This window comes from Lathyrus oleraceus, chromosome 7 (assembly GCF_024323335.1).
Source record: "Lathyrus oleraceus cultivar Zhongwan6 chromosome 7, CAAS_Psat_ZW6_1.0, whole genome shotgun sequence".
Classification (NCBI taxonomy): domain Eukaryota; kingdom Viridiplantae; phylum Streptophyta; class Magnoliopsida; order Fabales; family Fabaceae; genus Lathyrus; species Lathyrus oleraceus.
In genome coordinates, this window is record NC_066585.1 from 41,636,499 (window position 1) to 41,649,736 (window position 13,238).

The 13,238-nt window shown below is 34.8% G+C and overlaps 1 protein-coding gene across 1 annotated transcript; it reads left to right on the forward strand.

The window, feature by feature from the left end:
• Positions 1-6,183: 6,183 nt before the first annotated feature.
• On the forward strand, positions 6,184-6,795 carry LOC127101914 (cytokinin dehydrogenase 6). The gene has a single exon (XM_051039339.1). The coding sequence runs from the start codon at positions 6,184-6,186 to the stop codon at positions 6,793-6,795; it is 612 nt and encodes a 203-aa protein (XP_050895296.1).
• Positions 6,796-13,238: the final 6,443 nt, after the last annotated feature.

Sequence of the window (13,238 nt, forward strand, 5' to 3'; positions counted from 1 at the left end):
TATCTTGTTTGGCTTTAATTTTGTATGAGCGTTGTTTCGATGGTTCATGTGTAGTTTTTATGAGCTTTCTTATTGTTTCCTTCGGTTGATAATAGTGTTTTTTTTTTGTGTTGATAATACTGTACGATACCCTAGAATTACGGCGTAGCTGGATAGCTTCTTCACCTTATGTGTTTGCATACATTCGTGTTATGTCAAAAACAATTTCAATATTTGCATATCCATATCGTTGGGTGCACAATGCTGGTGTATTAAGTCACTTATCCCAGTACCAACAATTATGACATTAAACAACCCCACATTTTATTACTCAATTCTGCACCTAGGTTTCTTAGGTTCTCTCTGATTTCTTTCTTACCAACCCTATGTTATCTCTTTAATGATATATAAAGTGGTGTGGTTCATTCTAGATGCTTCCACATGCTGTAATGCTATTTATTTGTTCATTAGTTGCATTTCCAATATGATAACATAATAAATATTTTGGGAAAACATTGTAACTCAATTTCTCTGTACCATAATAAATAGTTTTTGCAGAATATTGATTGATGACTTTGAAATGTTTCTAAAATGATAAAGTATATCCGTACTGTATTCATGGTACTTTATGACTATTGTTTTGACTATGGTTAGTTATGACTATTGTTTAGTAGTGGAAAATTACACTGCCACATCATGCGAAGGTGATGTTAGTTTCGATACCTTTTTTTGAGATGATTTAAAAGTCCGATATTGATTTATTTTTACTGCCTTTGTATCATGCGGTAAGTTAGAGGTTAGAAGAGCTATTGAAGATTGTTCCAGCACTGTCAATTTCTCTTGTGGTTGTCTTTCCAATGTCAAGAAACAAAGAATGTGACTATGTCATTTGTTTTCTAGAGTGCTTGAATGATTCATTCTATACTACAAAGTCTCAAACCTTACTTATCGAACCTTTCCATTAATTGCCAAAGTTTATTCTTTAATTTTAAAACAAAAAAGTTAGTTCTATGGTAAAGTTCTCGGAGATTCCAAAGTTCTTTTTAACTTTCATATATTAAAAACGGTTATTAATGGTAACAGAAGTGGAAATTTGTGTACGTGAGAATTATGGTTGGCAAAATGGATGGATTGGATGAATATGGATCGGATTGCTCATGAATGAATCAAAACAATCCATTAATCCATTAACAATTTATTAAAGCTTCTTTATAAATATCCAATCCAATCCATCTATTAATAAAAAAAAATTATCCAATCCATCCGTTAACATTTTTTTAATGGATGGATATCCATCCATCCAAAAAAATAATTTAAATATTTTATTTAATTTTTTTAATAATTCATATTTTAAATATTTTTAATTTTTAATTTTGGTAAAATAATTTTTTTAAATATAATTTCATAATGAGTAGTAAAACATCCAAATGAGCATATTCCTCATGGTTAATTTCTTTTCATTCAAATAAGTTTTCAAATCAGACTCATTTTTTGATGGTCCACACAATTTACTTTCGTAAGTCCCAAAATCCTGTAAGTCATTTGAGGGAATGTTTGGACTACCTCTAATTGACCTTTGTGAAGATGAAGCGGTTGTCTCATTTGAGTGAAGGAGAACGACGATCCAAAACGCAGCGGAAATTAAAAATTTCTCCTTTAGTGATCCTTACGAATGAGCATGATCAGTGATAAAATCGTTACCTCTTGTGACGATTGAAACCTTTGATGCAGATCTACGGAGCGATCACGAACGTTGAACGATGACAACGCCTCTACTCAGTCCACACGAACGAATTCCTTCAATCTCAATGCTAGCTGCTACGAATGAAGACTTTGAGTGAGTGAGTGAGAGAGAGAGAGAGAGAGAGAGAGAGAGAGAGAGAGAGAGAGAAAACGAAAATGCAACCGCAATGAATGCTTCGGCCAAAATAACAGAAACGCCTAGAATTCTGGATCTGTGAATGTGACGACCGTCACAAAGCATGTGATGACCGTCACGTCCAGCTTGTGACGATCGTCACATCCAACTTGTGACGATCGTCACAGGCTCATGACGAACGTCACGCGGCCAAAATCAGCGCTTTTGAAACAGTCAACAGACGTGATCCAACAAGCCTTCAATTCACAGCTCTTTGACGACACAACCCTTGTGCCGTCACTAACCCTAATGCACCAATTTCAGTCCGTCAAACACAACTCGATTGTTGATTCAGTATGATTGATCAACAGGTCATTGCTTCACCATACTAATGTTGGATTTCGAAGCAAATGACCATTGATCGCTCAAAGGAAAACAACCATTATGTATTTGAATGAACGAAACAGAAACAATATATATATACCATATTTTGCATTAGGATTATTTATATCATATATAACTTGATCGATCTCAATTGCGTAACCTATGGACGATCGATGTATCGCTGCTTCACCATACTAATGTCGGTTCCGAAGCATAGTCAACATCAATCATCCAAATGGTACACATATGATACCAAATTTAATTACTAGTTTATTCTGTGATTCATTCTGTCTTTTAATCATATTAATACAGAAAATAAATAGCTATCAGATGCATGGTTTCGTAAGTGGCTCTGATACCACTGAAGGAGAATGGCGATCTAAAACGCAGCGGAAATTAAAAATTTATCCTTTAGTGATCCTTACGAATGGGCATGATCAGTGATAAAATCGTTACCTCTTGTGACAATTGAAACCTTTGATCCAGATCTACGGAGCGATCACGAACATTGAACGATGACAACGCCTCTACTCAGTCCACACGAACGGATTCCTTCAATCTCAGTGCTAGCTGCTACGAATGAAGGCTTTGAGTGTGTGTGTGTGTGTGTGTGTGTGTGTGTGTGTGTGTGTGTGAGAGAGAGAGAGAGAGAGAGAGAGAGAGAGAGAGAGAGAGAGAGAGAGAGAGAGAGAGAGAGAGAGAGAGAGAGAGAGAGAGAGAGAGAGAGAGAGAAAACGAAAATGCAATCGCAATGAATGCTTCTGTACAAGGGTTCTATTTATAGAATCACTTGTGTGGGCTATAAGCTAAAAAGCCAACTTAAGTGTATGTGGCCCATATTTTATAATATGCCAAAATCACTTAAGCACGTGGTACCTTACCATATTTCGTATTCTACTTAAGTACATCGTACATTACGATGTTCTATAATTCACTTAAGTGCACCGTACCGTACGGTGTTCCTTAGTTACTCTATCTCTCATCAATCCGTCCTTTGTGTGTGACCCTTGTAGGTTTTTGCGGCATTGACAATTATATTAAAACACGTATTTAACATAATAAACAATGAACGATATCTAGCAACACACCACTGCTACCCAAGACACGAAAATGTTATGTGATCTGACAAATCCTTCTGTGATAATACTTATATGTATAATTACCCTTTTGCCCTTATATCTATATTGAACACAAGGCATAAACCGTGTCATCCTTGTCCAGTTCAATATTGGGCCCATAGACATTTATCCAGTTACGCATGATGGGCAAATTCCATCTAGGTCACTCATGTCCCTTAGCATGCTTCGTGGAGTATCCATCAACTGTCTTTATGGTCATCCAGTTACGGACAATGTTTGATTAGCAATAAAACACTCGACTCTACATCTAGGATCCATAGCGGTTTCAGGTCGAATGGTGGTATACACCATTATCACCATGAGAATAACTTATGACATTTTGCATAACATTCTATATAGTATTCTCATAGTGGGTCAATCCAGTATAAATATTACTCTTAATATTCATACCTATGTTTAAGACTTGATAACTCCTTATCCATGATCCATGAGATGTGATCATCAATCTATATACATAATAGTCTTAATGCTTTAATGTTATCCCACTTCACAATAAAGCTCAACTACGGATACTTTAAGAATAGTGTCCTTATGTTTAATGTGATCTCATGATTAAGTCATACTTGATACATTAAACGGACTAGCTATTCTAGGGACTTTATGAAACAAACATAATAAAGAAAAAACCTTTTATTATTAATAAATAATTCGATACAAGCACCAAAAGTATTGGACTCTAGGGCTTACACCAACATTGAGGACTTGAGATATTCTTGAAAAAAAGCTTTCAACTTATCTAAAATCAACTTTGCAACTTGTACTCCCTCACTACCTAACAACCTCACATAGCACCACTCAACAAACTGCAACTTATATCTAGGATCTAAGATGACAGCAAATGATAGAACAACACTATAAGAATTCCAATATTTATCAAATTTTTTCTCCATTCTTCTAGCCATGCAACATAATTGATTTTGTTTTTCAAACTCACTATGATCAACACATGCAACTTCCTTGATTTTCATATGAATTCTCCACACACCACTAAAATAGAGGTTGGCGGTTGGATAAGTGCTACCCGAAAAAAAAACTGTGATATCATAAAATGGCTTCAAAAAATCAGCTATGGTTTTTACCTCATCCCACTCCTCGTTTGATAAACAATCAAAGTAGGGATCAATATCACTTAGGAGGGTAAAAGCTTCTCGTTGACCTATAGCAGTCTCAAGCATCAGATAAGTGGAATTCCACCTAATAGGCAAGTCTTGACGAACTTGCTTAGAAGTCACATTTGAGAGTTGCTCTAAACAAGATGCAAACTTTAACTTTCGAGCCTCTGAGCCTCTTATATATTTCACACACAATCTAATTTTATCCAAAGATCCATCTATCACCTTTAAACCATCATGAACAATCAAGTTTAAGATGTGTGTTCCACATCTAACATGAAAATATGTTCCTTCAACTATCAATCCTAATCCTGATAATAAATGTTTCTTCAATATATTCACCATAACATCATTGTTAGATGTAGTGTCTAAAGTAATTGCGAATATTTTTTCTCAATACCCCACTCCTTTAACAAACTTATTAACTTCTCAGCCAAATTAAAACCGCTGTGAGGTGGTGGACAATGAATGAAGGATAATACTTTTTTCTCTAACTCCCAATTCCTATTAACAAAATGTGCAGTCAAAACCATATATTGATTTGTATTTATTGCAGACCATAAATCAGATGATAAACAAATTTTTCCTGGAATTGACTGTAAATAGGATTTTTCTTTTTCTTTTTCTTTTCTATACACCTTAAGAACATCGGACTTTGCAGTGTTTCTAGAAATTGACTTAACATCAGGGTGCAAAAAACAGAGTAAGTCAACTATCCCTTCATGTTCGACAAAAGTAAAAGGATAATTGTGTTTGACAATTACCTCAGAAATCTTTTCCCTATACTTTTCTTGATCAAGTGGAGGATAAGAAGATCCATTCCCTCTTCCAACACATTTCAGCGAATGTTTTATCAAATTTGAAGTGCCACCACCATCTCTAGCCATGTAAATTTTATCACAATTTTTGCATTTTGCCTTTGGGAGTCCTTTATCATCAAAAAACTTTTCAAAAAATTCCCAAGCCATAGAAGTTTTTGTTCTTTTTGAACTAGGGACTGAACTTTCATCAACTTCGTCCTCGATTTGAATTACGGGTTCATCTCATTCGATAGACATATTTCCTATAATTTGACAATGATTAAAGGTGAGTGTAAAGGAAATCAAACTAAATTATCCAATAAAATAAATAATAATTAAGCATATATGAACAACAAGCATCCAAAATTGATTATAATTATATAGAAAATATGCATTTCACCATGCAGACCCTGTGAAGACTATACATTATTCTTTTTTGAAGGTAGTGCAGTTTCATAATATAGCATTAGCAAAGATAATATCTCTATGTTAAACAATCCATAACAAAGAAATTGAACTGACAAAAGTGCAGTGAGATGATACCTTTTACTAGGCTGATTTGACACATTTAGAGCATGAGGTAAAACATCATTTGTAATGGATCATATAATAAACAATATATTTCCAATTTGATTAAATGTAGGGAAGGTAACTTTAAGACATGTTTTAACCTTACCTATACAATCGACTAATGAATGGTTTATTGTTTTATATTATCTATTGTATTGTTATGTCTACTCTGATCTATTTTCAAATGGATAAAGTAGATATGCTATTTGACATTTTATCATGTACTGCCAAAGTGTATTTTATCATATCTCTTTGTTGTCCCTTTTCCTTTTCATCTTACTATAAGTATGATACCTTCTACTTCTCTCTTTTAAGCCCAATAAATCCTCTCCTACTACACCATGCTTCACTTTAACCTTCTTCACCCTTTAACTACCAACCTATCATCCATGAAGAAATTGAGATATCCATGTTTAAACCTTGTTAGAGAATACAACATTTTGTTCATAAAATGCTTCATGATTTTACTCATAAGTTGTATTACTATAAGACTTAATTTCTATCTTTCAAGTATCCATTTTTCTTTAAAATCACTTTCTATAGAAGGAAACTTTAGCTTTGATGAACTTGACCTTAAAAATGCAGCTAGAAATTTCGGCAACCGGTACCGATCTCATCCTATGATAGTGCTTCATCCAAAATCAGTTTTTGATATTGCAGTTACTGTAAAGCATGTATGGAGTTTAGGTCATAGCTCGGAGTTAACGGTTGCGGCTAGAGGACATGGTCATTCGCTTCAAGGTCAAGCTCAAGCTCATGGAGGAATTGTGATTAATATGGAATCGCTTAAAGTTGAAGGGATTAAGGTGTATGATGGAGAGTTTCCTTATGTGGATGTTTCAGGAGGTGATTTGTGGTTAAATGTTTTGAATGAGACATTGAAGTATGGTTTGGCACCAAGATCTTGGACAAATTATTTGAATTTGACAGTTGGTGGTACTTTGTCGAATTGATGTGCTGCCAAAGTGTATTTGCAAAAGAGAATATCTAAACCTTGTATATTTCTAAGATACTCTATGTCTCAACATGACTATTTTTGTTGGGGATGGTTTCCTATTGTATTTGGGGACCATCACAAAACAGTAAAAGAAGCAAGTCTGTTGACTTGCCTTTAGCTCACCTGGTGGGTTATTGGTCTGAAGCCAGAACTATAAGCGACATTAGGACTGAAATAATTATTAAATTGTCATTAGTGAAATGGAAGAACAACAAAAACAGAATAAAAAGTTAACATTCTAGCTAGCATCAAGGGTAATAAATTTTAGTAATTCATTCCATATTCTCAAGAGGTGAAACTATATAAGGATGAAGCATATGTTAGAGATGTAAACAAAACAAAAGGGTCACACATTCTTCACTTATAGCTTAAGCTTTTGGGATAGTAACTGGTTCATGTCAGCATCCATAATCTTCATAAACTTCATAAACAACAAGAACGACACATCTCTTTGAATAGGTTTGGATCCCATCCCAGACGTTAGCTTAAAGGGTGAGGTTGCCCTTATATATTAACAGTCCATGAACCTAAGCAATGTAGGAATCCAACACAACTTCAAAACTGAGTTAACACTAGTAAGCAGTCATCGGTCGGATGGTAGACCTCCCACCGGTAGCTGCTTTATGTATGCATATGGTTTCAAATAATTACATTGATAGCCACCATGTCGTCTTTCTGCCCCGTTTGTCACATTACTGATGTAACTTATTACTATTAAACATAGAAATTGAAATCCAAACAAACCTAAATATCTCTTCTGTCCAAAGTCTTAAGATTGACAGAAAATACAAAATAGCAATATTGAAAATATCAGATGTCCTATAAAGCAAAGTGTGAACAGCTGAGAAAATTCTCAGTCACAGAATGCATTATCACAATTTAGAACCAAGTCCTCCATGGAACAATCACAATTTGAAACAATCATTCATGAACCCATACCAAGATATTAACATTACACACAAATTCTCAATCACAGAATGCATTGATGGTTCTGTTATAATCATTATCCCAAGTATTACATCAACAACAAAATTTTGTTATCAGCATACATTATCACAACTTAACATATAAACACGATTATATATCACAACAAAAATGGCATCATCGTGAGTAACACACTTATACATTCTAGAAATATCATACTAGTGTACAAAAACATTACCGAGTGTCGAGTAAGAAGCCATAACAATGATGTATGTGGAAGCTCTCTTGATAAGACTTGAATGGTTTTTCACACTGCATTAAAACAAAAAACAAAGTAGTCTTCAATAAAATTGTTACTTGAATTGTTTTTGTTTTCATTTTCCCAACTTAATTTTAATTTTTATCATTACTATTACTGCTAAAATATAATGTAACAAATGAATAAGAATTATAAAACATATGCATCAAATTGGTTCATAAATATCGAGTCCGTGTATGGAAAGTTACCTCAAAGAGATAACTACTATGAGAAATTGTTAGTGTTGATTTGAATTTGCGATGTTGTAGCACAAAAACGTTGAGATGAATTACGACTGTAACACGAAATCGTCGAGATGGATTTCAATTGTAGCACTGAAACGTTGAGATGAATTACAATTGTAACTTAAAATTGTTGAGATGAATTTCGATTTGTAGTGTCAAATGTTAAGAAGAAATTGGGGGAAGAAGAAATTAGGGTTCTTGTTTGGTTGGACTTCTAGAACCGTTGGAGAGAGAACATGTTTTATTTCTGAGAAAAGTGAATTTCAATTTTTATCTTTCAAATCTTTTTCTTTTTGTTTTTTAACAAAAGAATTTTTGTTTAATTTAAATATTCAATATTGTTTTAATAAAATATTTTATTTAATAAGTAAATAATAAAACATTGTCCAATGGATTTGTAAAATGAGATGGGTGGATTGAATCCATCCATATGGTTTGATGGATGGATTGGATCAAATCCATTAATTTTTTTTATTTGATGGATGGATTGGATGGATTAATTATTGGATGGATTGGATGAATATGTCTTTAATGGATTTTATTGCCACCCCTAAGATATACACCACACTGATCGTGTCATAAGAAACCTAGTCACTAGAATCCTTAATGAAGGACATTTTGTGAAGGGAGTCTCTACTCCCTTGCCTAAAATGTACCCCTCTCCTGAGGTTGAACAACATAGTGAGAAGAATGACGATTCCTCCAGTTCTGAGAAGGACATGGCTGCTGAAGGTTTGTGCTCCCTAAGGCAAACTGTGTCTGGTAAAGGAAAATCTGTGGCATCTAAAACTGCCAATGCTTCCCACTCTGAGAAGCATGATGATGCAAAATATGTGATTGACCTAGAGGATGATAGGTCTGATGATCAAGAGGATAATTTACTTCATCAGCTAAAGTCAAGTGTGGATAAACGTATGAAGACTCGAAAAGGAAGATTTGTGGCTGAACTTATGTCAGCTAGAAAAACTAAGAAGACTGCTGGTATTGGTCCCTCCAAATCTTGGAGCAAGGTTGAGGTGAAGAAGAGGAAGGTTAGAGAAGTTTCTGAGTCTGAAGAGGATGTTGAGGAAGATGTCCCTAACATCTCCCCTGTGAAGAAAACCACTGTGAGGAAGTCCCCTGGTAAAGTTGTTGTTGTGCATTTGGGTAATATCTCTTTCCATCTTGAGGATAGAGCTGCCAAATGGAAATTTGTGATTCAAAGAAGGGTGTCTGTGGAAAGGGAGTTAGGAAAGGATGCTATTGAAATCAAGGAGGTCATGGACCTGATAAAGGCTACTGGGTTGTTGAAGACTGTGACTGGGTTCTCTCAGTGCTATGAGAGTTTAGTTAAGGAATTCATTGTCAACATTCCTGAGGATATTGCTGATAAGAACAACAAAGAATTTTGCAAAGTGTTTGTGAGAGGTAAGTGTATCACATTCTCTCCCACTGTTATTAACAATTATCTGGGAAGAAAACTTGAGGGTGCAGGTGAATTGGAAGCTACAGACAATGAGGTATGTAGAGAAATTACAGCAAGGCAGGTGAAAGGGTGGCCTATTAAAAAGCATCTTCCTGCTGGGAAGTTGACTGTCAAGTATGCAATATTGCATAAAATAGGAGCTGTAAATTGGGTGCCTACCAACCACATTTCCACAATTTCTAATACCTTTGGAAGGTTTATTTTTGCTGTTGGAACCAAACTGAATTTTGAATATGGTAGATTTATGTTTGAACAAATCATCAAGCATGCATCTACTAATGCAGTTAAGCTGCCTATTGCCTTTCCCTCTATGATTTGTGGGATTATCCTGAAGCAACACCCTGGTATTCTGAGTTCTAATGACTTACCTAGTAGAAGAAAACCTGCTCTGTCTGTGTACTATAAACTGTTTGAAGGCAGTCATGTCGAAGACATTGTCATGACATCTGCCATGAAAAAGCCAACCTCAAAAGTTGGAACTATTGCTGAGCTGAAGGAGACTTGTAAAGAGCTGGGTGAAGGGATAAGGGTAGCAACAGCTAGGAAACAATCATTGGAAGCATTGATTACAAGATTGGAGCAAGCTGAAGGGGAAAATATTGATCATGCTAAGGAAGCTGAAGCCCACACCTCTAGTGAGAGGTCTGCAACTAATGATGAGACAAGTGGCAATTCTATTTCTAGTGCTGATGAAGCTGCAAGCTCAAGCTCCTCTGGTTAGCTCCTTTGACTTTGGTCCCTAGTGATGTGATGGTGTTCATTGATGTGATGGTTTTTATTGATGTGATGGATTTTCTTGATTTTGGTAATTCTGTTTTGCTGTCTTGTTGGTTTGTATCTCAGCTTGCTTACAACTGATTATGTACTTGGTTTTGTAACCCCTTAACTTTTGACATTTTGGTTTATGACTGAATAGACATTTATTTTGTCTCTTCGGTATCTTTTGGCTAAAAAGGGGGAGAAGTAGTATATCTATAGTTGATGTTTGATGTTATGAAGGAGGGAGAAATGTTCTATCTGTATGAAGCAGATTAGTGCTTGGTGTGGACTAGCTGAAGGGGGAGATGGTGTGTTCTGAGCACAAGCGCATGTGTGTTTACTAGTTGCTATTTTTGCTAGTAATGTGTGTATGTTTACTTCTGCTGCTGAACTGATACTTTGATTGATTTCTTGTGAACGTATGATCTAATATATGTTTTATCCAAAATTTTCCAAAGGGGGAGTTTGTTGGTTCTTTATGTTGGCATCAATTTTGGTAAAACTTAGAATTATCACAACATGTGATATCAGCTTCCTGCAGGATGTTTAAATATGGTTGTGCAGGATTTAGCTAAGATGTCACACCCGATGTTAAGACATGTGTATACAGAACATTCAGTCTGAATGTTATGTATTTTGGTATTGCCCTTTTCATGCAAATCTGTGTATGCTTATGTGGAGCTAAATGACATTCCAAATGACTTTCATGTTTAAGTCTAGAGCTAATTTTTCTTGGAAATTCATTTTATATATTGAAACATTATAGGTCATTTTGTCTAAACCCTAACTTGAAAGTCAACTTCCCAAGGTCATAACTTGCTCAATTTTTATGAGATGAAATATTTACAAGTTTCACAATCAAATTTAAGATGTCTACTTCAACTTTTATTTTTGGAGTGAAATCTAATTCAATTTTTATGAGCATGTGATATGAGGATACATTATAGGTCATTTTTGACCTATACCATTGAACAAGTGATTTTCCTCAACTTCAAAAATGCATAACTCTATCATTCTAAATCCAAATGACATGAAATTGGTGACCATTTTGAAGGTATTTGAAATAGATACAACTTTAATGAAGACACTTTTCTCATTTGAAGCTCACATGAAAAGTTTAGTAAGGTGGAACATTGAGGTATATGGCTTGACACTTAGAAATTTTTTCAACATGTTGAAATTTCCAAACTTCCACCTCAAAATTCACCTTGATCCAAGTTCCAAATGGAAACGTGTTCAACATAAGAGTTGTTTCCCTTGATCTTATCTTTCCAAAGAGTCCTATTTCATCCATTTTGGACAAGGTTTGATAGGGTTACGCATGGTCTTAACATGTCTACATCAGTGGAAAGATCAAATGTTCAAAACATCACATAACATTGCCTTGCCATTCAAGCTTCATTTCAACTTCATTTCAGATGCATTTGGACCAAAATGGATTGCTTTATGGGCCTGTACATGCCCATGCAAGCATCTGCATGACATTGCCAAATTTGGAAGCAAATTCAAGTGTGCAAATAACATTCCCAATTGCTATAAATACAAGCTCTCTGAGCTTATTTGGAGGATCCCCTGCGCGCCAGCTTTGCCCCCTCTTTTCAAACCCTCACAATTCAAAGGAAAACCTGAGAACTTTCAATCTGAAAATTGAGTTTGAATCTCACTGTTTGGAGATTCAAAAACTCCAGGATCCAAAGCTTTGTTCCATTTCCAAACCACTTCTGCAAGTTCCCTGAGTTTGATTAAGCAAGGACTGAAGCAAGCAAGATCAAGTTCTGCACATCATTGAAAGTATTTTCCAAAAAATTTCTTCTCTTTGATTCTCACTCAATTCTCATCAATTCTCTTGGATCTTTGGTTGTCCGAAGTCCTACCAATGTAGGCAAGAAGATTGAGTTGCTTTGAGGTTAAATCGAAGCAACTCAGTTGACACACCTCAAAATTCAACTACTCATATATTTCTATATATGTGGAGTTAGTTAAAATTGAGGTCAGATTCGTGCTCTACACCATTTTTTCTATCAGAGCATGTCCTCCTTTTTCATTTATGTGATGGTGATGACTGAACCAGTCCGACGAGGTTCGCCTGAGAACGTGACCGGAGGTTTAGCGCCGGTGATGTGTTAGACAAGTTCTGAGCCACATGATCAATTCAAATTGTTTTAATCTCACGTGTTGGTTTTGATTACCATCCCTGTGGCGCATAGACTTAAATCCATGGTGGAAAGCGCGTTGATGACCACCTGACCTGCCACCTCAACTAATGAGGGAGATCAAGTGGTCCACGTTTTTTGTATTTTCTGATTTTCATTTTATTCTTTTGATTTTCATTAATTCATATTAATTTTAATATTATTCCAAAAAATATGACAGTTTCACCAAAAAAATTTAAATAAAATCCTCTTTCATATTTTGAATTAATATTATTTTTTGGATCATTATTAATATTTTTCATGATTTAATTGATTTTGTGAATATTTTTAATGGTTTAAAAATACTTTTAAGTCTCTAAAAATTTTGAAATTTTTTCTCTAAGGTCATTTGACCTTGTTTGACCTATGATAAATCTCATGGCCATTTCTTTGGTGTTTTGATTTTAGGAATTTGACAAATCATATTTAATTTAATGCATTATTTTTAGTATTTTTAAATTGAATAAATGTCAAATAATTGTGTTGAGCCATTTTGATTGTTTGTATGAGTTTGAC

Bases quoted from the DNA above. Each gene is read 5' to 3' on its own strand.
- LOC127101914 (XM_051039339.1), top strand. From the start codon at position 6,184: ATGCTTCACTTTAACCTTCTTCACCCTTTAACTACCAACCTATCATCC.